This window comes from Peromyscus maniculatus, chromosome 8, assembly GCF_049852395.1.
Source record: "Peromyscus maniculatus bairdii isolate BWxNUB_F1_BW_parent chromosome 8, HU_Pman_BW_mat_3.1, whole genome shotgun sequence".
Classification (NCBI taxonomy): Eukaryota; Metazoa; Chordata; class Mammalia; order Rodentia; family Cricetidae; genus Peromyscus; species Peromyscus maniculatus.
This window is the reverse complement of record NC_134859.1, coordinates 75,659,729-75,681,056: the sequence shown is the minus strand read 5'-3', so window position 1 is coordinate 75,681,056 and position 21,328 is coordinate 75,659,729. Positions and strand designations below refer to the sequence as shown.

Genomic DNA, 21,328 nt, shown 5'->3' with positions numbered 1-21,328 from the left:
ACACCCAGCCCATGTGATCTGAGCCGACTCGGGGTGCACTTCCCGGCTCCCCGCCCCGCTGACGTGGGCCCCCCCCCGTCTCGAGTCTCGGGGCTCGCGCGCCGCCCCCGGTGGGTCCCGCTGCCGCGGGGGGCCGAGTGTGCGCGCGCGGACAGGCGGGGTGTGTGTGTATGTGGGGGGGGGGGGAAACCGAACGGGGTGCGTGACGTCACCGCATTGGTTACACGACGTTCTAGAACTCCGCCCCACGTGCGCGGGGAGGAGGGGGGAGGAGGAGGAGGAGATGGGGGTGGGGAGGAGGAGGGGGAGAGGTGGGGATGGGCCGGGGGGGCGGGGACGGGGGGTGTGCGAGGCGGCGGGGCTGAGCTGAGCCGAGCCCACGTGTGACGGGCTCTCGCCGCTGGCCCGGCTCGGCGCTCGCGGAGCTTCGCAGCCGCCGGGCGGGGGGAGGAGGCGGGGGAGGAGGGACGGAGATCTGGGGCTCGGAGCCGGCCGCCGCTGCGCTCCGCTTCGCTGTGGGGCTCGGTGTGTCGGGGGTGGGGGGGCGGGGGGGCTCCGCTATGGAGGCAAATGGGAGCCCAGGCACCTCGGGCAGCGCCAACGACTCCCAGCACGACCCCGGGTAAGTTTCCAGCCGCTGCCCACCGCGCCGCCGCCGCCGGCTCGCTCGGGGCTGTGCGGGCGACGGTGCGGAGCGGGGCATCCGCGCGCCCCCCGCGCCCCCGCGCGCACCCCTGGGGCACTCGCGCACCTTGGGGTGGCGTGGGGCGGCCACCTTCTCCCCCAGCCCACCTCCCGGCTCGCGCCCGCCCGCTCCCCCCCAGCTTTCCTTTTAGCTTTTGTAAGTTACACGTCAAAATGGCCGATCTGACATCGGTGCTCACTTCGGTTATGTTTTCTCCCTCTAGTAAAATGTTTATCGGTGGACTGAGCTGGCAGACCTCACCAGGTAAGGGAGGGAGGGGGGGACGCCTGGGTCCCCCCCTTCTTGGTTTCTTTATTGCTCTTTGTTATCCCAGTGTAAGAGCCCCCCCCTCCCCGCCATTGGCTCCCCACTTCTCCTGTGCAAGGTTATTTTTTTAAATAGCAAATCCTTTCCGAGCCCTCTACGCGACCTCTGTTGCCGAATTTCCCCCGCGTGTGCAAAAATATTGCAAAAACAAAACAGAATAGCAACAGAAAACTACTTTTGCTTTTTGTCCTTGATCAAAATTTGCATTGCCTTTTCCCTCTCCACACCTTCTCCCACCCCCCCATCTCTCTCTTTCTCTCTCTACAGATAGCCTTAGAGACTATTTTAGCAAATTTGGAGAAATTAGAGAATGTATGGTCATGAGAGATCCCACTACGAAACGCTCCAGGTAACGCATTTCCTTCTGGATTTTGCCTTTATTTTAGAACAAAGTTTTAGTTTTATTTTTGGAGGTGTCTTCGGAAGTAGCTAAGCGGATTTAGAATGGGGCTCAGGCGCGTGGCTGGGCTGGAACGTTGCTCCCCCCCCATAACCCCAAAGGTTATTGTTAATTAGGGCCGAACTCTGGATACAGAGACGCCCATCTCTCCCGCTTGAAGTCATTTTCCTGTCGCGTCTTGTTCTCTTGTGTAAAATGACATTCAGCTTCATCCACTTTCCACATAGTTTTTTTTTTTTTTTTTTTAATTTAAATTTTTGAGTGTATGCCTTTTTCCCTTTCCCAAACTCTGAAGTCCTCTCTTTGGGAGGTGGGTGAATATCTTAGTGCCCGGTTTCCTTGGACATAAAACAAAGCCTTAAGAAGGGAAGAGGAGGAGAGGAAACTGAGGCGGCCAGAGTGGAGGCACCAGCGTGTTCCAAGTTACCTCCAGCCGCCCTGCCTCCCCCCCCCTTCTGCTTCCCCCACTAACCTTGGTATTTTTCCCTCGCAAGGCAGAGGGCTGTGGGCTAGGGGGAGAGTAGAGGGAGCTGGTGGGGATGGGGGTACGTGGGGGGCAACTCTCGTACCCCAGTCTGCAATATAGGGTCTCCTTGTTGCTTTCAATGGTTGTCACATTTTGTTTTTCTCCCTCTTTGTCTCCTTCCAGAGGCTTCGGTTTCGTCACCTTCGCAGACCCAGCAAGTGTAGATAAAGTATTAGGTCAGCCCCACCATGAGTTAGATTCCAAGACGGTAGGTTGCTTTGTTGTTGTTGTGGTTGTGGTTGCTGTTTGCCCCTTTTCAGTGCGGGTCTGGGCATTGACAGCCCTGTTTAAAGGGACAGCGCCTTCTTCTTTTGCTTCTGTGCTAGCACTGGGTACTTTGAAACAGCTAGCGAGTTGGCTCAGAAGTTCGCCGCGGTGGCTGGGTTTGGGGGTTTCTTTTGTCAGTCTGTCCCCACCGCAGCTTCAGGCGCTGCCAGGCCAAGGCTTGTGGGGGAGGGGGGTCCGTTCCCTCAGAGGGTAGCCTTCCGCCAGGGGACCTTGCAGAGAAAACTCCACCGGAGAGCAAATGGAACTTTCTTTGTCCGCCCAGCCCAGCCTGTGGCGTTGGGAAGGCACAGCCTGCTTCCTGGTGGAGGGGGCAGGGGTTGGGATGAGGGGAGGGGGCGCTCATCTTAGGTCCGGGCAACAGGTTTCTCTGGGAGGCCAAGTGATTTGAGATGTGGTTTGAGAAGGAGAGGGAGGGTAGATACTGGCCCAGCCAATTCGGGCATCCAGTGGGGTTACTCCACATGGCGTCGAATGGAAGGCTGATAAGGTTTCAAAGTGATTGCTCCCTGTCCACCCTTTCGGATCCTTTCATTGGTGCGTGGATACTTTTAAAACATTAGAAGTTTATAAAATCCAGAATTTGAAAGTCCCTAGGTGGAGGTCAGAGAGTAAGAGGGGGAAAAAAGATGTCAGTCTGGAATAATAAATGCGACGATGGAGGAGGCCGGGCAGTTCCCAGTGGTTTGCTTAGCACGCCCCCCCCCCCCCTTGCTGGCTTCCTGCCTCCCCTCCCTTCCCTGTGTGCTTACCAGAATTTCACCAGGATTTTTACCACTGCTTAAGGCAGAGGCCTCAAGGTGATATTTGGGATGTGCCTTTGGGCTGCACAGGATGGCCCTGTTGTGTTGTGAGCTCGTGTGTGGGGTGGGTGAGGTAGCTGCCCACTGTAAACTTGACCCTCACTTTCTCTTCTGTAAAGTCCACAGAATTCGAGGGTCTTCGGAGCTCTTTGGTCTTTTAGCACTGAGTGGAGGAGAAGAGCCCCGTCAACCTTTGGTGCACTTGGATTGATTTTGCAAACTCACCCTCTTTTATGATCAGGGAGGTCAGATGTTGCCCTTACCCCCCCAGAAAAGGCCTTACACACTTGGGTCTCTTTATTTATTGTCCTAGACTTGTCAGTGCCTGAAGGGCCCAGCCTGTTTGTGCCGTCAGATCATTTAATATCAAGAATAATCATTGATAAGGTGATAAGGAATGTCTGAACAGTTTATTTCTTCCTCCTTGACTTCTTGGCTAGACGTATCACAAAGCTAGGGAGATTTCGCAGGAAAAATTCAAAGCGGATTTGTGATTTCTCGTGGGCTCCTTTTGCCCGGGTGGGAGAACTGGAGTTAGGTTTTAGTGGGTGCTGGCTAGTCAGATCCCTCAGGATCCCTCAGGATCCATTGCTGGGCCCTGGGCTTTTCCACCCCTGTTTGTTTTGTAGACATATTTTGATTGCTATTACTTAGTATAACCTAGCTTTTGACTTTGTTTCAACGTTCAGTGCAGGAGGCAGAAGCGCGGTTGGTTTATTGACATGGAAACGAGGATCTTGTTTACTGTTACCTTAAAAGCTTTGTTTAGGTAAAGGCCATTCGCATCCAAAATAGTACCCTAGTGTTTTCTAGAGGACTAGAGCCCGAGCTAGCTCTGTGCCTCAGTAACTAATGTTTTCATTTGGGGTAGTTTTCTTTCTTTTTTTTTAAATAGTTGACTGGGATGTACAAAAGGTTGGGATTTGCCTTCTTCTTGCCTTGACGCCTCCTAGGCCTCGGAGATCTCAGTGTGGAAAACTGCACCATACAGTGCAGTCCCAAATTGGCTTTTGGTTTTGTAATTTTACTTTTTTTTTTTTTTTTTTTTAAATTTTAGTACTTCATTTTCTTCGCTGTACTTTTCTCGCCCCAGCCCCCAGCCCTTCCTGGATTGTACCTCTTTGTTTCCACACAAACAAGGTGACTTCTCTCTGCACCTGTGTGTTGTTGCTCAGAGCCATCAAGCCTCAGGAGTGTGTCTTTTGAGTGAACAGAGCCGAGCATGTGTCTCCGTTTTGGCGACAGAATGGAAATCCACACCTGTTGTATTTCTTTTGTAGAGAAACCCTAGTCAGTGCTGGGCACACCTGTAGACGCAGTATTAATCTTGTTCCTAGATCCAAGACTTGGGTGTGTTTTAGCTTTTGAACAGTAATCTCTCATTTCTCAGGTGGTGCTTACAAGGTTGATTTTTAGGTCTTTAAACTACCCTAATAAAAGTGATTTTTGTTTTTGTGTGTCTTACAGGCTGGGCCTCTAAGGGACCCAGGGATTATCTGGGATGGGGGAGGGGGTGGCGAGTGTCTCACCCCTGCAGTTATTCCCAAAGCATGATTATTTTCTTAAGTGACAGGTTCAGATTTACTTTTTAAAGGGCTAATTTATGATGCAGAAGCCAGAGCTCATAAATAAATAACTTGTAGCAAAACCTATGTCTTTCTCCACGTTGAGCTGTGCTCAAAAGATGTGTGACGTTTAGAAATCTAATGGAAACCAGTGATGGGATTTTTTTTTTTTTTTAAAATTCCTCCCTGTTTTTATCTAGGCAGTAACTTTTTTCTCCTCACGTCAGCTGTTAGACTCAAATGCTTTTGTGGGAATTGTAAAGCTAGTCACTGATGGAGAATCATGTGCTCTGCTAGCCGGCGGCTGATGTAGAGTGGGGAGCTTTTTCCATGGGGTGGAGGTGGGGTGGGGGGAATACCCGAGTCACTGCTAGGTTCCCACTTCTGTCCAGTCGTTTTCTTTTTAACCCTCCCTGCAATGGCCTTTCTAATTTGGACTTTGGGTTGGTCATGTAGTTTCATCCCTGTGGGTTTTTTTGTTTTTTGTTTTTAATCCATGTGTATTTAATTTATACATTTACCTTTCTTTCCCTCTTTTATTACAGTTTTTTTTTTCAATTTTTTTTTTAAAAAAAGAAACAAGTCATTGATACCTGCTGTCTTTGAGATATACCCACAAGAAATGCAAATGATTTTTTTGAGGCAGGGTCTCACTAGAACTCAACTATGGCGTACCAGGGGGGCCTTCCACCTCTCAGTGATCTCCCTCCCTCAGCTTCTCAAGTGTAGGGATTTCCAGGTGTGAGCCTCCATGCCTGGCTGTAAAAGACCTTCTTGATCATGCTGAGTAACTTTACTTTGCAGACACTAGTGAGTTAATCTGAGCTGAGCATTATGTTGGATATTGTTGATTTGTGACTTTTCCCCCCTTTGGAATCTCCTTTCCCCACTTTGCCAGGGAGAAGAAACAATTGCCTATTTACCTACAGCTGGAGGAACATGGCATTTAAATTTTTTTTTCCTATAGATAACATTGTACCCATCTTTTCTGGCCACACATTGCACATTAGCTCCGGGTACCATTTCGTATTCAGGGTCTGTGGAAGAGAAGTTACCCGTGTCTGAGTAACAGTGCATGAGCTCTAGCTTATAAAGCCCTTCCCTCACTAAAATGCATGGTGGAGCATTCCAGAAAGGTGAACCTCATAAGTCCCATGGGGAGAAGGATGGTGAAAGTGGACATCAAAGCTGAAGGAGCTTTTGAATTGCCCAAGAAGTTACTAAAAGCTGAGGTTTAAGCCTGAGAAATGAGTGATTAATAATTAGATGGTTGGTTATTCATCTTTGTCCCCTGCTCTCCAAGCTATTTCATTGACTTCTTTATTTTTATTTTTCTCCAGATTGACCCCAAAGTTGCATTTCCTCGTCGTGCGCAGCCCAAGGTAAGTAGGAGAGCCATGGATGGGTTGTTAGTGAGACTTTCAAACCGAGCACTGGCAGCTGCTGGAGGCTGGGGTTTGTGCCTTCAGGGTGTCAGCAGAGGGAGGTGAAAAGCCCAGGTGAGCATTTCTGTGAGGTGACCCTGCACCTCCAAGTCGGCATGCCAGTGTGGGTTCCAAGCATCCAGCTGGGAAGAGGGGCAAATGTGATCCTTCGCAGGAGGGCGTGGCACCACCTGCCGCAAGATTTATTCTGAGTGTTCTGTTTATTCTAAAGCAAGGTTGAGATCCCATTAGGAAAAGTTGAACATTTCCCTATGCCTCTCTATGGAGGGTCCTCTGTCGAGCAAGGCCTTACAATCCGGAGGATTTGGAGAAGAGCAGATTTAAGTTAACAGCTTGTCCTTTCTTGGGGTGAAAAAACCACCTTTCATAGAACCCCCTAAAGTTGTAGATCTGGGGGAGGGAGCTAGAGATGTTCTTCCCAGGTTCAGGTCCTCTGGACTAATCAGAGCCAGTAGACACAAGCATAGCTCAGCTTCAGAGTTCCTGAGAGTTGGGGCCTGGATGGAGGAGGTTGAAACAACGTGGCCCATAGGAGTGGCATCGCAAGATGTACTTAAAGGATTGAGAGAGCGCTTGCACTTTCCTGAAGTGTGTAGCTAACAGTGTTTCCCCTGCGCCTGCCAGTTGTGGTTCTGAGGAGGCAGCTGGAGGCAGCCCTGCATGCAGCTCCATCAGGCTTATGGCATTCATGTTTCATTGGTTTTTCTGTCCATTGGACCTCAGTAAGTCCTGTGTCCTTGAACTTCTTGGTGGTGGTGGGGGGCTATGAAATTTCTAATTGTGGGCGCACAATTGTCGACAATGGCTCTTGGGAAATTCAGTTTATTCCTTTAAGCGGAGGCTCTCAGAGTGGAGGGCCTCTAATCGTACGGAGGAGAAAATGGGTTTGCACGTTGGTAAAGAAATAAGGGATGGTATTTGGAGAATTTCAGGTCTGGAACCTGCCACTTGAATGAATGAGTGAATCTTTTTTTTTTTTTAAAAGATGGAATCCACATCCTAACTTAAGTAAGCAGAAGTACGTACTTGAAGGTGGCTTTCCCCCCCTAACTCCTAAACAGATCCTAGCAATTAATGAAGAGCTTAGATTCCTTTATGTGGCGTAAACTTTAGGGTTGGCTCTAACTGTGTGTTGCTTCCCATGATGTGTGGGAGCCTTCCCATCTCAGAACCAGCAGTGTTTCCTGGGTTTGGAAGAGTTGCTATTTGTCCTAGTGTGACTCTTCAGATTTCCAGGTTAGTCATTTGATCACTCCCAACGTGGATCCGATTTCCCTTTAGGGAAACTGGAAAAATCCTTAACTTGGCGAACCCATGGCTCCAGCCCTGTTCCCGCCGCCCCTGTTTCCCTCTCCCCGCCGACTTTCTTCTTCAGCCAGGGGAGGGTGGTATTTCACGGTAATGTGCAGTGGCGTTGGCTTTTCAAGCATTCGCCTTGAGAACAAGATAGACGATGTCTCCGACTTGTAGAAGGAAAATGGACACTCCCCATTTCCCAGCGCAGGCCTGGGGTGGTTGTGAGTTCTCAGACTTTCAGATGTGTATTAATATCAAGCCAGTTGAAAAAGACCAATTGACCTGCAAATTCGGGGATTTAGGAGCGGGGACCCTATCTCTTAAAAAAATTTAATGACAGGTCACTTTGTAAAGGACTTTGTTATCCTTTATCCACATCTGAATCCCAACTCTGCCTCAGTTTCTTCGTCTCTGAACCTGGAGTGGATAGCAGCTCCTTCACAAAGGTTTTGTGAAAAATGAAAGCTGGTCTGGCGAGGGCCTCACAGCGTATCATCGTCACCGTTATTATTGCTGGTTTAATCATCATTAGGATGGCGGTTGTTTGCAAGCTGGACCACCTGGCTTCAGATGCCAGCTGTGCCAGTCATTAACTGTTGTGAACTTGGCCAAATCACTTAGCTTCCCTGAACTTGCTTCCTTTTCTCATAGTTTCCTGTAGGTGAAATAAACATGCTTCTGGAAGGGTCTGATACATGGCGGTGCCAAAGTCGGATCCACTGTTATTACTGATGATTTTTTAGAGAGGCCTTGAACTTGCAATCTTCCTGCCTCTTAACTGTTATTTATGGGAGGGCCTCACACTAGTTCTCAGAGAGATGGAGTGATAATATTAATTGAATGTGTGTACCAGGCACTTTGTGAGGGGGTGATGTGTCACCTCTGTTGGACAGATGAGGCAGCTGAAACATTGAGGGGTTGAGTAGTGACTGATATAAAAACATACACCTAGGCAATCTGCCTCTATAGTTAGACCCTTGACCAGTGTGTGGTCCCGTTGGGGTACCACTGCGCATTGCCTCCCTGTCAGAAGCGAGGGGACATGGCTCTCTGAGGTCAGCAGACCATGGAGAGCAGAACCAAAGTCATTCTTAGTGAAGTTCCAGGTCCTTGGCTTCCGGTCATTCTCCTCCCCTTGTGACGTCATCTAATTGTGGGACACTAGTGTTCTCTAACTGACCCTTTGGGGTATCTTTTCAGGTGCTTCTGGGGTTGCTCAACCCAGGTAGGCAGAAAGTTGTTGAGGTGCAGATGTGTCATGGCTGGGATCTGGAATAGGGTAGGCAAAGGGCTTGCTCTGTTTGGTTATTTTCCCACACAACTGAGCCTGGCCGTCAGGGTTCCAGACCAAGGTGACTGTTGGGGACGGCACTCCTCCCTGCTGGCAAAAGCCTAGAACTTTGAGTGAAGCCGTATTTATGTTTTAGCCTCCTTTCATAAAACTTGTGTGTGTCTCTGTGGGGGTCATGGTGACAGGGCAGACTGTACCCCTCTGTGTGGACTGGGTGAGGTGTTTGTCAACGATGTGTGGGCTTGTGTTTCAGTTAAAACTCATGTCTCTGCTCCTGGCCGCCCCTCCCTGCTAACGGTTGCCAGAGAAATATTCCGTGGAGGTGTTAAACAAGACGGTGGAAAGAAGCTGTAACTTGAGACCAAAGAAAATCTGTGGCAGTGAAGAACGGATTTCATACGAGCACTGTCATAATATTCTTTAATGTCTCGTATAAATAAAAATCTGTTTTGTCCAGAATTTTAATGAGCAACGAAGGCAGGCTGTGGAGTCCTGCAGCTCACCCGTCTCACCCTTTGTGATGCGAATGTTCACAGGGCTTATTAGCGTGTCGAGGGACCACTCTGGAGGCCAGTGGCCATTCATTAGCAAAGTTACATTTTCATAAGGAAGAGATGGGATCGTTCTGTGTCTGCCTGTTTCACTGGGGGCATTTCACTTTGTAAAATACGTAAGAGGATTCTGTCCCACCTCCATCTTTTTAAAAATTAAAATGGTCACGATACTCTAAAAAGATGACTTAATTTGAAGCTGCAACAGACCAGAGGCTGACAGAGATCAATCATGCCGGGTCCTTTTTGTGTCTCCTTTGGGTCCAAGTGTCAGCTGCCTGGGAGAGTTTTGTTCCAGCCTGTGGCTTCTTTTTCTTTTGTGGAGGAACCAACAGACTCCTTAGCAGCTAAGGGCAAGAGTGGAGCCTGGGTGTGACTCACCATCTCTCCTAATTGTCCTTGGGTATAAGAACACTGTTTCCTGCTGGCCAGTGATGGCGCACACTGTTAATCCCAGCACTCAGGAGGCAGAGGCAGGCGGATCTCTGTGAGTTCGAGGCCAGCCTGGGCTACAGAGTGAGCTGTAGGACAGGTAGGGCTACACAGAGAAACCTTGTTTGAAAAAAACCAAAAAGCAAGCAAGCAAGCAAAAAAACGAAACAAAAACCCAAAAGCACAATCTCCACTTTCTCCAGTTACTGTTTTCCGAAGTTACTGTATTCAAGTTGACTTCATTTTTTTTTTTTTTTTTTGGTTTTTTCGAGACAGGGTTTCTCTGTGTAGCTTTGCGCCTTTCCTGGAGCTCACTTGGTAGCCCAGGCTGGCCTCGAACTCACAGAGATCCGCCTGCCTCCGCCTCCCGAGTGCTGGGATTAAAGGCGTGCGCCACCAACGCCCGGCCCGACTTCATTTTTTTTTAATGGACAAATCAAAACATAAACATTGCACAGACATAAAAATACGTTACATGTGGGGCTGGAGAGATGGCTCAGGCGGCAAGAGCCTTTGCTGCTCCTGGAGAGGACCCAAGTTCTGTTTCCAGCACCCATGTCAGGGAGTCAGACACTGTCCTCAGATCTCTGCAGATACTTACACACACGTGTCACACACACACACACACACACACACACACACACACACAAACACACAACCATTTAAAAAACTTTAGACACAAAAGGACTTCTCAGCAGGGCGCATGTGCTGTTTTGATTCATGAGTGTGTTCACTGTGTCCTGAAACTCGAGAGGCAGAGACCTTAACTGCTGGTGGAGAGAGATCTAGAGCTGTCATTTGTTCAGCCTGTTTCCAGTTGCCTTCAGTGACAGCTGGGGGACTGTGGACATACCACTGAAATCCCATCAAGCCTCAATTTCCTTCTCTTAAAAAAAATGTTATGCTCCTTACACTGTTATTTTGGAAATGAATACAGATTGTCCCTTGGGAGCTGTGTATGGTCAAGTGGCACCCAGCACGTGTCTGCTGATAGCATTATAGAATTATTATTATTATTATTATATTTGTTTGTTAAAGGTCTTATGTATCCCAGGCCAGCCTCAGAATCATTTTGTAGCCAATGATGACCTTGAACTCTTAATCTTCCTGCCTCTACCTCCCAAGTTCTGAGATTACAGGCTACCACACCCAGTTTTATGGAGTACTGGGTAGTGAACCCAGGGCTTCATGCCTGCTAGGCAGCCACTCTCCTATCTGAACTGAATAGTAATAACTATTAAGATATTAGAATTATCTTAATAGAGTCAAAAAACTGCAAAAGTAAAGTGACTTCAGGGGAAAAAAAAATCTTAATCGGAATAAAAGCTCCCTGGCTGCTTGGAGCTTTTGGTGCTCAGTGTTCAGTAACTGAGTTGAATCCTTCCTGGCTTTTCCTCACTGGAGGCAGCTGCCACCCAGGCGTGTTCTGTTGGGTGCCTCCAAGTCACCACAACAGTTAGTTGAGGAGGGTTGAGCTAGGAGCCAGATTTCCTTGTTCCCGTCTTGTCCTTTGACATTGCTTTAGGGTCCTGAAAGGTTCTCTGTGAAGCATGCGTCCAGATGGGTGCCGTGGCAGCCGGTGCACCCCCCCTGTTCTGGGGGAGTGGTTTCTTGGCAGCTTTTCCAGGGTGGAGGGTGAGATGCCGGCAGCTGGCCTTCCCTTGCTGCTGGAGTTCGGGTCACCCAGCATCTCGTCTTCTTGGATGATCTGCAGCTGTCATCTCGGCAGCCATGGTTAAGCAGCCATCCTGGCAAGTTTTCTTGGTCCTGCAAGGATGTAGTGGTGTGTCTGCAGCCCCTTTCCCCACCAGTGAGGACCTTGGAGGATTAATGGCTTAGCTTCTTGCTTGTCAGAGAGCCCTCCTCTTTCCCATGTTCCAAGTCCTTAGCAGGTGTCAGCTCAAGGAGGAGGGACACTTTGTCCTATAAATGTCCTCTCCCTGAATGTTGCCTTTTCTTCTAGGCTGGGATCCCCTTGTTCATGTTAGTCTGCTAGGATGACAAAGTCCCCGTGTCCCATGTAATGTGGCTTTTGGTAAATAGGTGAGCCTCCTTCCTGTCCCCAAGCAGGGAGAGGGACAGGGCAGTCTGGGGGCCCATCTTTCGGGCCTCTTGATATAGTGTATGTTCTAAGTGTCCACTTTCAGATTTTCACAGCTAGAAATTCTTCAGCTGCAAGCCCCGGAATACACCAGGGATGTGTGACCCTCTTCTCCATCTTACTGAATTTAGAGTGTTCATTTACATGAGATCACGTAATGGGACAGCAAGTGGCTGGCCCCAAGAACATACCTGCTCAGCCCTCAGCACACTCCAGCTCACGTAATCCTTACTCATCGCTCTCTTTGGCATGGCCTCTCCTTTGCAGGAGATTTGAGAGTACCTCAGTGCTTCCTTGGGCTTCCTTCTGCCCACGGAGCAGTTTAAATGCAGTGGCCTTGGGTTTTGTCTCCTTCAAGATCCATGGGAGGGTCTCTTTCCAGCTTATCTCACATCTTTCCTTACTTCCATGGTCTTGGAACTGAGACCTTTGAGGATCCCATCACTTTATGCCCTTCTCCCTGACGCATCCCATGACTGAGCTGTCCTGGCTTCCTCACGAAGCCCAGTCCTACACTGCTTTCTGGTGCCTCCTTAGGTGGCGTCTTCATGCACACACCACTGAGCATACTGAGCTTGCAAGCCAAGACAGATGAAGCGTTACTGGGCAGCATACTCTTCGGGGACCCCTGCCGTGTGTGTGTGTGTGTGTGTGTGTGTGTGTGTGTGTGTGTGTGTGTGTGTGTGTGGTGACTAAAATGAAGTGGCATGGAGCTCAGTTCTTTCTCTGGATTTCCAGCGTTTTAGCTTGTCCTCGGTTACGGTTCTCGCAGCCATGGCCAGCTAATGGAAGCACCTACATTCTCTAGAGGTTGGGGTAGGCGTTCATTTGTTTATTGATCGTGGAGTGCCCAGTGCGTGCCAGCCACTGGGAGGCACTGGACATAGTGTGGACAGGAGGACAGGGCCTCTGCACTCACAGAACCTTCATTCCAGCATGGCTGTGTGAATGGAGCACACAGGTAAGGACATCCCAGGTTATCAGGAATGAACTCCAAAGCCAGGCAGAGTGATGGTGGGGTCGGGAGGGGCCATGCCTTCATTGAAACAGGCACTTGCCACTTTCAGCAGCTCACTGATTATTTACCAAGGTATTTTATTCTGAGCTTGACAGTAGTTTACTTTCAAGCCGTATTGTCTCTACCAGATAATAACCCCAAAGGTATCAGTGCATTGTTTATAGCTAACAGCCAAACCTCTTAGCTCTCCAAGAGGTTTTGTACATCATCTACTTGGATTTAAATGGAGTGAATGAAAAAATAATGGAGACACAGTTGTGGGGGTCAGTAACATCTGCTCCAAGTTGGGAGCACAGCACTGACCTGTGTGACAGGAAAGGACATGGTCTACACAGTAAAGGAGGTTGGGGACAGCCTATGGAGGAGGGACCTCTAGCCTGGAGGTGGTTTGCTGCTGGCTCTTGAAGAGCGAGAAGGAAGGAGAACGTCGGAATTCTAAGGCCGGCAGAGGGTGTGTATTGTGCAGGAGTCTGGGTTGAGCCTGGAAAGTAACACATGTTGGGGTCAGGTTTGATAGCCAGGCATTTTTTTTGGCAGGGGCTGGGAACCTGTTCTGTGTGCAGGCTCCCAGGGTCCCAAGGGTGCTGCCTGGGATGCTCGGAGATCTTCTGGACCCCCAGAGAAGCCAGGGTCATTGAGAATATGGTTGGTGCCATGTCTGGGAGATGGTCACACACTGGACTTGGTGCTTATGTTTAATGGGTAATTCACATTGTTCTCCAGGGCTGTAGACCGTCTTTAGGTATGAGGCTATTGGGGAAACCCCCTCTGATCTTTGGGGTGAGTGACAGCTTACAGAGAATCTGCCGTTCTTATGTTTGCACCTCTTACCCCCCTCTTCTGTTTTCTTAGCAAGGGACCACAGCGTAGACCACATTGTAGAGTTCTGTTCTCTGTCCTTGTCTAAGCTGTGGTCATGACCTCACCTGATGTGGAGAGTGAGGTGACATTTTCCCACATGGAAGTCGCCGGTTGCTAGTGACACCCATTGCCTGTTGCTCAGAACAATGGGCTTGTGACTTCATACATCATGGCAGCTTGTGATCTCCTCTGCCTGGTGGCCACTTAGAGGGAAGAACATGTATGTTGGGAATGTCCATGTCTGCTTTCTCTGTGTGGTGTGAGGGGCGGTGGTTGTGGTCTTAGGGCCACGCCCCCCGCTGTTCTTCTATAGCACCTACCTGGGATGTTAGGTCCAGCTGAGTAGCTGTCGTAATGGATGCTAAATACAGCACTCTGTTGCCTGTTCTCTCTTCCTTGAGGATAGTGCCAAACTTCTAAGTATCTGGGAAGGCTCGCCCCTCACACGCCCCAGGGTGTATGCCTGGCTCTTGTATTTTCTTATTTTAGTCAGAGATTTTGAATCTTCTCAAAGAAAAAAATTTGATTTGAAAATAGAGTTAGGATGTACAGCATAGTACCAAGTCTCAGTGTTCCGAACCCTTTAGTTCAGCTGTGACAGTGATCTTTTGTCATCCTTGATAGAACCTCCGCTCTGCAGGTGGGCCAACTGAGGCCTGTGAAGGTAAACAGCTGTTTTGGAGCCACAGAAAGAGCAGGAATCAGGTTTGGCCTTTGGACCCGAGTCCAGGGGAATCCCAAGGTCTCATTGCCCTGTACACTAAACTTTCGCCGCTCCATCCGATGTGAGTGGTACTTTCAGCCTGAGACCTGTGTGCGCCATGTGTGAGCCATACTCTGAATGCAGCCCAGAATAATTGTAGATGACAGTGTCATGTCTCCGTGTCAAATGGTTGGACACCTCTGGTTGACTTGAACTTCTTTTTACTTAGTCTGAACATTCTAAAGTACCCAGGCTGGCAGGTAGGTATTGTTACAGTCTATCCACGAAGCTCCCCCGGGTATTTTCCATTACTTTTTTATGTCTGAGAACCTCTTTAGCATAGTGAAATGACACTTTACTTACAATTTTATGTATGCCTCAATTTTTTTTCTGTGAAATGGGACCATCTATATAGTCACCCATCGGAGACTTGTTAAGGGGGATGAAATGAGGTGATGCCTCTGGGGGCACATGGTGGGTACAATGGAAGCATGGTTACCTGTCTCTGTCCCCAGAGATGGCACTGACCGTACCATAAGATGACTATATCCAGCAGCCTGCAAATGGCTTGGCGAGGTTGCCCTTTATGTGGGCCTAGCACACTGAGATGGGAAGCTTGGTGTCAGCCGTTCCCCCGGCTCAGGGGTCCTGGCTTTCAGGGCAAGATAGCATGCACCTTTTATCTTGGCAGTGCTCAGTGGGCGTGAGGAATTCATTTCCCTCTCTGTGTAGGATGCCTGTGTTTTTGCTGCTTTTGAGAGGAACGGCCTAGGCTGCAGCTAGGGAAGAGCTGGAGACCCCACTGTGAGAGAGGTCTCCACCAGAGCCTTCTCTCTCCCAGGGCTGGTCTTTATCTGCCTGGGGTAGTTCCACCATGACTGATCTGAAAGCACCACGTTCATTTATTTGTCACTGGCTGTGACAGGCAAGTTAATGCTAATGGATTCTTTTTTTAGCCGGTTGTCTGGGATGTTTCTCCCAAATGTCCTGAAATCTATGGCATTAGGGGAATGTGTAACTTTTATGGTAGGGGAGGATTTAAAAGATAAATAGGGTTTTGTGTGCAAGGGGCTTGCATTTAGGTTGGGGCAAGAGCAGCCGTGGGAGGCGGGGAGGGGGGCGCCGGGCGAGCACAGAGTCGTCTTTTAAGAAATCCATTCAGAGCTCTAAATTGCTGTTTCTGTTTCAATTATGTGACAATTTCAAGGGTTTTGAAAAATCTAATAAAATGGTCCTGATGATGCATTCTGGGGACAGTGCTTCGGAAGATGCTGGAGAATAAATTCCTTGGGGGTCAAGAGACTGTCGTTCCTGCCACCTCTGGGCCTGCTTCATCTGAGTTTTTTACATTTTTATTGTTTTGAAGGGCAGGAAACGGTGTAGGAATGCATTCAGGGCTTCTTCCGTAGCCTCCGCCGAAATGAATTATTCTCTTTGCGCAATTGCGAACACATACACGGCCACCACGCTCTTTTCTTTCTTTTTTTTTTTTTTAAATCCTAAGATGACATACTGTAAACGACTTTCAGAGCATGATTTGTGTGTGTAGCGATGTTGAATAAAGCACCAAAGAGAAGCCACTAGAGGAGGGGGCTGAGTGAGAAGGGAAGCTCTGTAAGAGATTTTTTTTTTCTCCCTTTTCTTCCAACCAAAGCTTTTGATAGTTTCCCAGAGAACAGAAGTTTACAATGGAAGGGAGCTTCTGGCCCGCCTAAGGAGTGAGCGGAGTGCAGAAAGACACAGTGTAGCAAATGGGACGCTGAGTGACATTAATGAGATGACCACTCTGGTGGGAGGGAGGCCAGGAACCAGCCAAGTCCCGGTTCCCATGATTGGTTCCCAGCTAATGTGTCACGCGCTTTTGTGTGCATGCATGTGTGCATGCATGTGTGCCTGTCCCCGTGTGTGCACATGCGTGCATTTTTTGTTTCCTCCTCTTTGCAGCGTCGGTTTGAATGCCAAGTCCTGAGAGTGTGTTGCAGTGCCCTGCGCCCAGATTGGCTGTGTTGGTGCCCCCCTGTTTCCAGTGGCTGCACAGTCAAGTTTGAAGTTAAAAATAGATTAAAAATGGTATTTATGTGTGTGAAAGTGTGCGTCTGAGTGTGCACACTCAACGCACCGTGGCATATACGGGGAGGTCAGAGGACAGCTTGCAAGAATTATTTCTCTCTTTCCGCCATGCGAGTGTCTGGGCTGAAACCCAGCTTTAGCAGGCTTGGCAGTGAGCGCCTTCCCTTCCGAGCCGTCTATTCAGCCCAGAAGTCAAATTTTAAAGCAGGTGCTGTTTTGTTCTACTCTGTGGGCACCTGCTGGAACCAGGATGGGTGATGCGTGAGGTCAACATCATAGAGCTGGACACTGTTGGCACACCGAAAGGGGGAGTATGAAAAGCCCGTATTTTTATTTCTGAGATGGATTCCAGCCAGGGGAAGAGAAGAAGAAAACCCGTGAGCCACCAGGCATGGTAGCGCACACCTTTAATCCCAGCACTCGGGCAGTGGTGGAGGTAGGTGGATCTCTGCGAGTTCGAGGGCAGCCTGGTTTACCAAGTGCGTTCCAGGAGAGCCAAGAGCTGTTACACCGAGAAACCCTGTCTGGAAAAACCAAAAGAAAAGGATTTTTTCTGGTAACACTTCACACTGGTGATATGAATAGGTTGTTGCAACACGTGCCTTTTAAATAATTTAGTGTCTTGGAGAGTCCTGCATTTTCCACGTTCAGTTTGGAGGGAGAATTTCCCACTACTTGAGAAGAACTGCAGCTTCGCAGGTGGCTCGCTCCCCTGGGAATCCGGGGAGAGGCTTTGGGGATGCTGACTTGGTGGGCAGGCCCTCAGCGTCCCCGGCTTTGTTTCAGAAGGTCTCCTTCACTGTGACACTGGGATCATATTGTTCAGAGCGACAGGCAAGCATTGGAAAATCTGCTAGAAGCTCCTGAGATCGGAGCTTGCCAGCACCCGGGTGGGGCTGATGGAAACTCAGTGCATATTAGCCTGTTTTCACACCTTTCAACCCTGTTCCCTCGGGGCCAGCTCCCAAATGTGTCATTTTTATAGCCAGAGGCAAACAAAAGGGTTTCACACGCACATAAGATAATGTTTGGGAGAAGCCAGCCGCTTCCTATCTTGTCCCATCCACCCGGGGGAAGGGGATCAAATAAGGCTGTTGGACCTTGGGCTGAGCATCCCCCTAAGACTGCTCAGTGTATATGTTTCCTCATCTGTTTTCAAAGCAGATAATTGGTTTTAGTGAGAACTTCTGACTTGATTAGGGGGCCCTTAGGAAATTAAAATGTGTTTGAATTTCACAAGTATAATTTTAATTATACACATTTTGCATTTTTTCACCAGGGAGCCAGGTTCAGGGCTTGTTTCCTTATACTAATAGGGGCGCTAAAGTAGACATGACAGAGCATCTTTGGAAATAAAAATGCTTGGATCCAGTCATGTGTTTCTCTTGCAGTACATGATGGGCAGGTTACCATCCCTTCACGTCCCATGTCCTTGTTCAAAATGGGTTTTCGCTGTATTCAGGCACCCGTAGAGCTGGCTGGCGTTGCGGGGATGGATCTTGTTATGTGTTTTTCTGCTGCACTCACCAGCAGAATTTAATCCAAGTCCATAGGAGTGCAGGCTCTCTGTGAAGCCTGTGTTTGGCATGATGTCACCCTAGCATGTCATGATCGTCCTTATCGCCCTGTCATCTTATTTTCTCGGAGTCCATGCCTTCCCAGTATCAGCTCTCCTGGCTGCCTCTCTTCATCATGACCCTCTGAGATAGAGGCAGGCTGCGGGGACCACCTGGCCTCCTAAGAGAAGGCCTAGTTGAGTTTATGGGAAATGAATCCTTTTCAGAACTTTCAGGGCTGGGCAGACAAAACCCCCCAAGTGCTGGGCAAAGCACATATTGGTTGGAACGTAAGCATCCTCAGACGTGTCCCTGTGTGTGGGGACTCTAAAGAGCTGTCCAGAGGGTCCTCTGACCTTCTGTGCTCTTGTCTTGCTTATTGGCAGAAGAGATAAAATAGAGTAAATAGTTCTTCTGGACAGAGACATGAAAGTACCCTGTGAATGACCCTGAGTCGTACAGGTTGGGACCTGAGAACATGGGAAGTGAGTATCCCACATGTAAGCTGTATGCTCTCCATCCCTTGACCCTGTGCTTTCTAAGTCATGGGCTTTACTGTTTGTGTCACTTCCTGTTGAGGTGTTACTGCTTCCTGGATTCCTGAACTTCTTGAGTTCGAATCCTTGCTCTGCCAAGTACCATCTGTGCAGCCTCGAGCACATTGTCCAATGGATTCTGTGCTCAGTTTTGTCATTTGTGAAGCCGACAGAATCCTGGTGCCTTCACAGGGTTGTGGGGATGATGAGCTGAGTTAACGTAATACATGCTCAGCGTGGTGTCTAGTACGTGGAATATTACATGCATGTGAATTAGGAGCTGTTAGGAAGGGCACTGTCCAATGGCAAGTTTGGCAGACTCTTGTCTGCCTAAGATGATACATGTGCCATGGTCCACTATCTTATATATTTTTTATGTAATACTTGAGAAATACAAAAGAATGTGTATACGTTTGTGCGTGTGTGTGTGTGTGTAAATGTAAACATGTGTGACTTGTGCAAAGCTTCAGTGTGATTTGGGTGTAGACAGGTGCTTGAGCTGTAGCAGATGAGTCATGGGTTTGTGGGGAGCTTTGAACTCTAGGATCTAGTTCGAAACTTAGCTCTGCACTAACTCTGTGGTCCTAGGAAGGTGTGCAAATTTTGATTCTGCTCTTAAAAATGAGAATAATGGAGTTGTGTGGGATAAATGAGACAGCATAAATAAGATATTTGATGTCTGGTTGGCATTTAGGAAATGCCAATTCTTTGCTCCTATGACTAGGAAAAAGTATTTTTAAAACCAGTTTTGGTTTTTTAAGCCTGCAGTTAGAGAAAGCCAGCAAAGGTTCAGATTTTTACCGCTTTATTTTTTTGTGTCTGAGTGTTTTACCTGCGTGTGTGTGTGCATGTGTGCGTACCTGGTACCCAGGGAGGCCAGAAGGCACTGGATTCCCCTGGAACTAAAGCTACAGGTGGTTATGAGCCACCATGTGAGTGCTGAGACTCAAACCTGGATCCTCCAGAAGAGCATCGAGTGCTCTTAAGTGCTGAGCCATAGCTTTAATCCCTTCAATCCAGTTTGAAAGCTGGTTATGGTGGCATACATGTGTAATTTCAGCACTCTGCAAGTGGCAGACAGAAGCAGGAGTTTGGGGCCATCCTCAACTCCAACTATCAATTCCAACCAGCCAGTTACCAAAAATAAAAACAAAGCAAAACAAAACTGTCTTGAAAATGGGAAAGTTAGCTGGGGTTATAAAGGGCACAGGCCTTTCTTTAACCCCAGGACTCAGGAGGCAGAGGTAAGCGGATCTCTTGAGTTGAGGCCAGCCTGTTCTACAGAGGGAGTTCCAGGAAAGCTAGGGCTACACAGAGAAACCCTGTCTTGAAACACAAAATAAGACAAACAACAACAACAACAATAACAAAAAACAAAACCAAAAGAAAAGAAAACATGAAAGTTACAGTGTCCTGATGGTGATGAGAACATCAGGCCTTAGCTGATGCATCATCTGCCCATAAGACATGAACGAGAGGTTGGTGTTCTCAATCTGCACAAATCGTGCTGCCCCAGGGGCTTCATTCCACACAAACGCCATTTTCGAGGGTATAGAAATGACTCAGGATTCTCAGATGGCACTTTAGCCCTGAAAGGTGCTTTTGTGTCATTGATGCTGGAGGCACACTGGAAATGCTGAGCTGGGTGGTGAGAGTCTGATTAGAAGGAAAGAGTAGCTTCTAGAAAAGACCTCCAGTTGTGAGTGAGAACAGGTGGCAGGGATGGCGGGGACCATTGAGATAGGCACAGTCGCCTTTTCTGTAAAACCTTCGGGTCCTAGGGGATGTGGAACATTGGATTTTGCTCTGCAAGCCCACGAACCCCACCACATGGGGGGGGGTGAGTTTGACAAAGCTCAGGAAATAACTCTAGTGCTCAGCCAGCGGCCTGGGAGATGCCGACCCTCAGACTTCCTGTCAGGGCTGGGAAAGCCTCAGGTGCCTTAGGACTCTGGAGTGGGGGCCCAGTCCCCTTGCTCTGTTCCACGTTAGGCCCCTCTACTTGCTGTCCACTGGGTGGTATTTCCCTGGTGCCGGGAGTAATCGGACGTGAACGTGCAGCATGGTGTGAGGTGTGTGTGTGTGGATGTTAGTGTGTGTGAGGAGGAAGGATAGGGTAGGCAGAAGCCAAAGCGGGGTGGCCAGGAGGAGGGAAATAGCGGCAGATTACATTGACTAATTGTAGGGAAAAAGCCATATTTGCTGCTCCATTAAGTGGTCGCCAGGCTATGAAGCAGTTTATTGTAATTAATATAGAAACAGCAAATAAGTGTCGAGTTGGGAGTGGAGGGTCTCGGGGAGCCCTCCCTGCTAAGTTCTCTGTGTTCACTGCCCGGTTCCTTGTCCTTGCAGGGAGTCTCGGGGTGCACCTCTGGTGGGAGGTCGTTGGCCGGGTTTTCTGCCGGTTTATTGGGACCCCTAGGAAGCGCTCTCGCGGGATCTCTCTACTCCAGACTTGTTGGGGGTCTTTACATTTTCTGAGGGCGGAGGAGAGACGGGGCCCACTCGTTCCACTGTTGCTCTTCTTGCCACAGATACTTTAATTTCAGCACATGCAAGAGGCAGGTTACACGTCCAAGTCCACCGAGTTATGGGCCGTGTGGAGTTGTGATTGCCTTCCTTGATGATTTCTTGTTCAAATCAGCAGTGCTCTTAATTTTCCAGATGAAGTAAAAAGAAAATTGGAGACTCCCCTCCCGCCCTGTGTCTCTTCATCCAAGATTTTCTGAGCGTGACTCTGATTTGGAGGGTTAATATTAATTAGGAGCCGGGCTAGACCTCGGTTGCTTGATGAGGTGGCTTCAACTGTCCTGAGAAATACGGCTCTCTTTTCTTTTCTTCTTCTTCTTCTTTTTTTTTTTTGGTGGAAGTTTCTGG

At 48.8% G+C, this 21,328-nt stretch overlaps 1 protein-coding gene across 12 annotated transcripts in view; it reads left to right on the top strand.

Annotated features, from left to right (window-relative positions):
* The first annotated feature begins 349 nt into the window (after positions 1-349).
* Positions 350-21,328, top strand: part of Msi2 (musashi RNA binding protein 2) — a 367,917-nt gene continuing 346,938 nt past the window's right edge. For 8 of the 12 annotated variants that reach the window (XM_076543111.1, XM_076543104.1, XM_076543102.1 and 5 more), the window contains exons 1-5: positions 461-622; positions 909-949; positions 1,280-1,361; positions 2,062-2,146; positions 5,932-5,973. In XM_076543111.1, coding sequence (XP_076399226.1) covers positions 561-622; positions 909-949; positions 1,280-1,361; positions 2,062-2,146; positions 5,932-5,973 — 312 coding nt within the window. In that variant the 5' untranslated portion in view covers positions 461-560. Of the gene's footprint in view, positions 623-908; positions 950-1,279; positions 1,362-2,061; positions 2,147-5,931; positions 5,974-21,328 lie in introns of all 12 variants that reach the window. The other 4 variants (XM_076543106.1, XM_076543101.1, XM_076543099.1 and 1 more) reach the window with 3 other exon arrangements.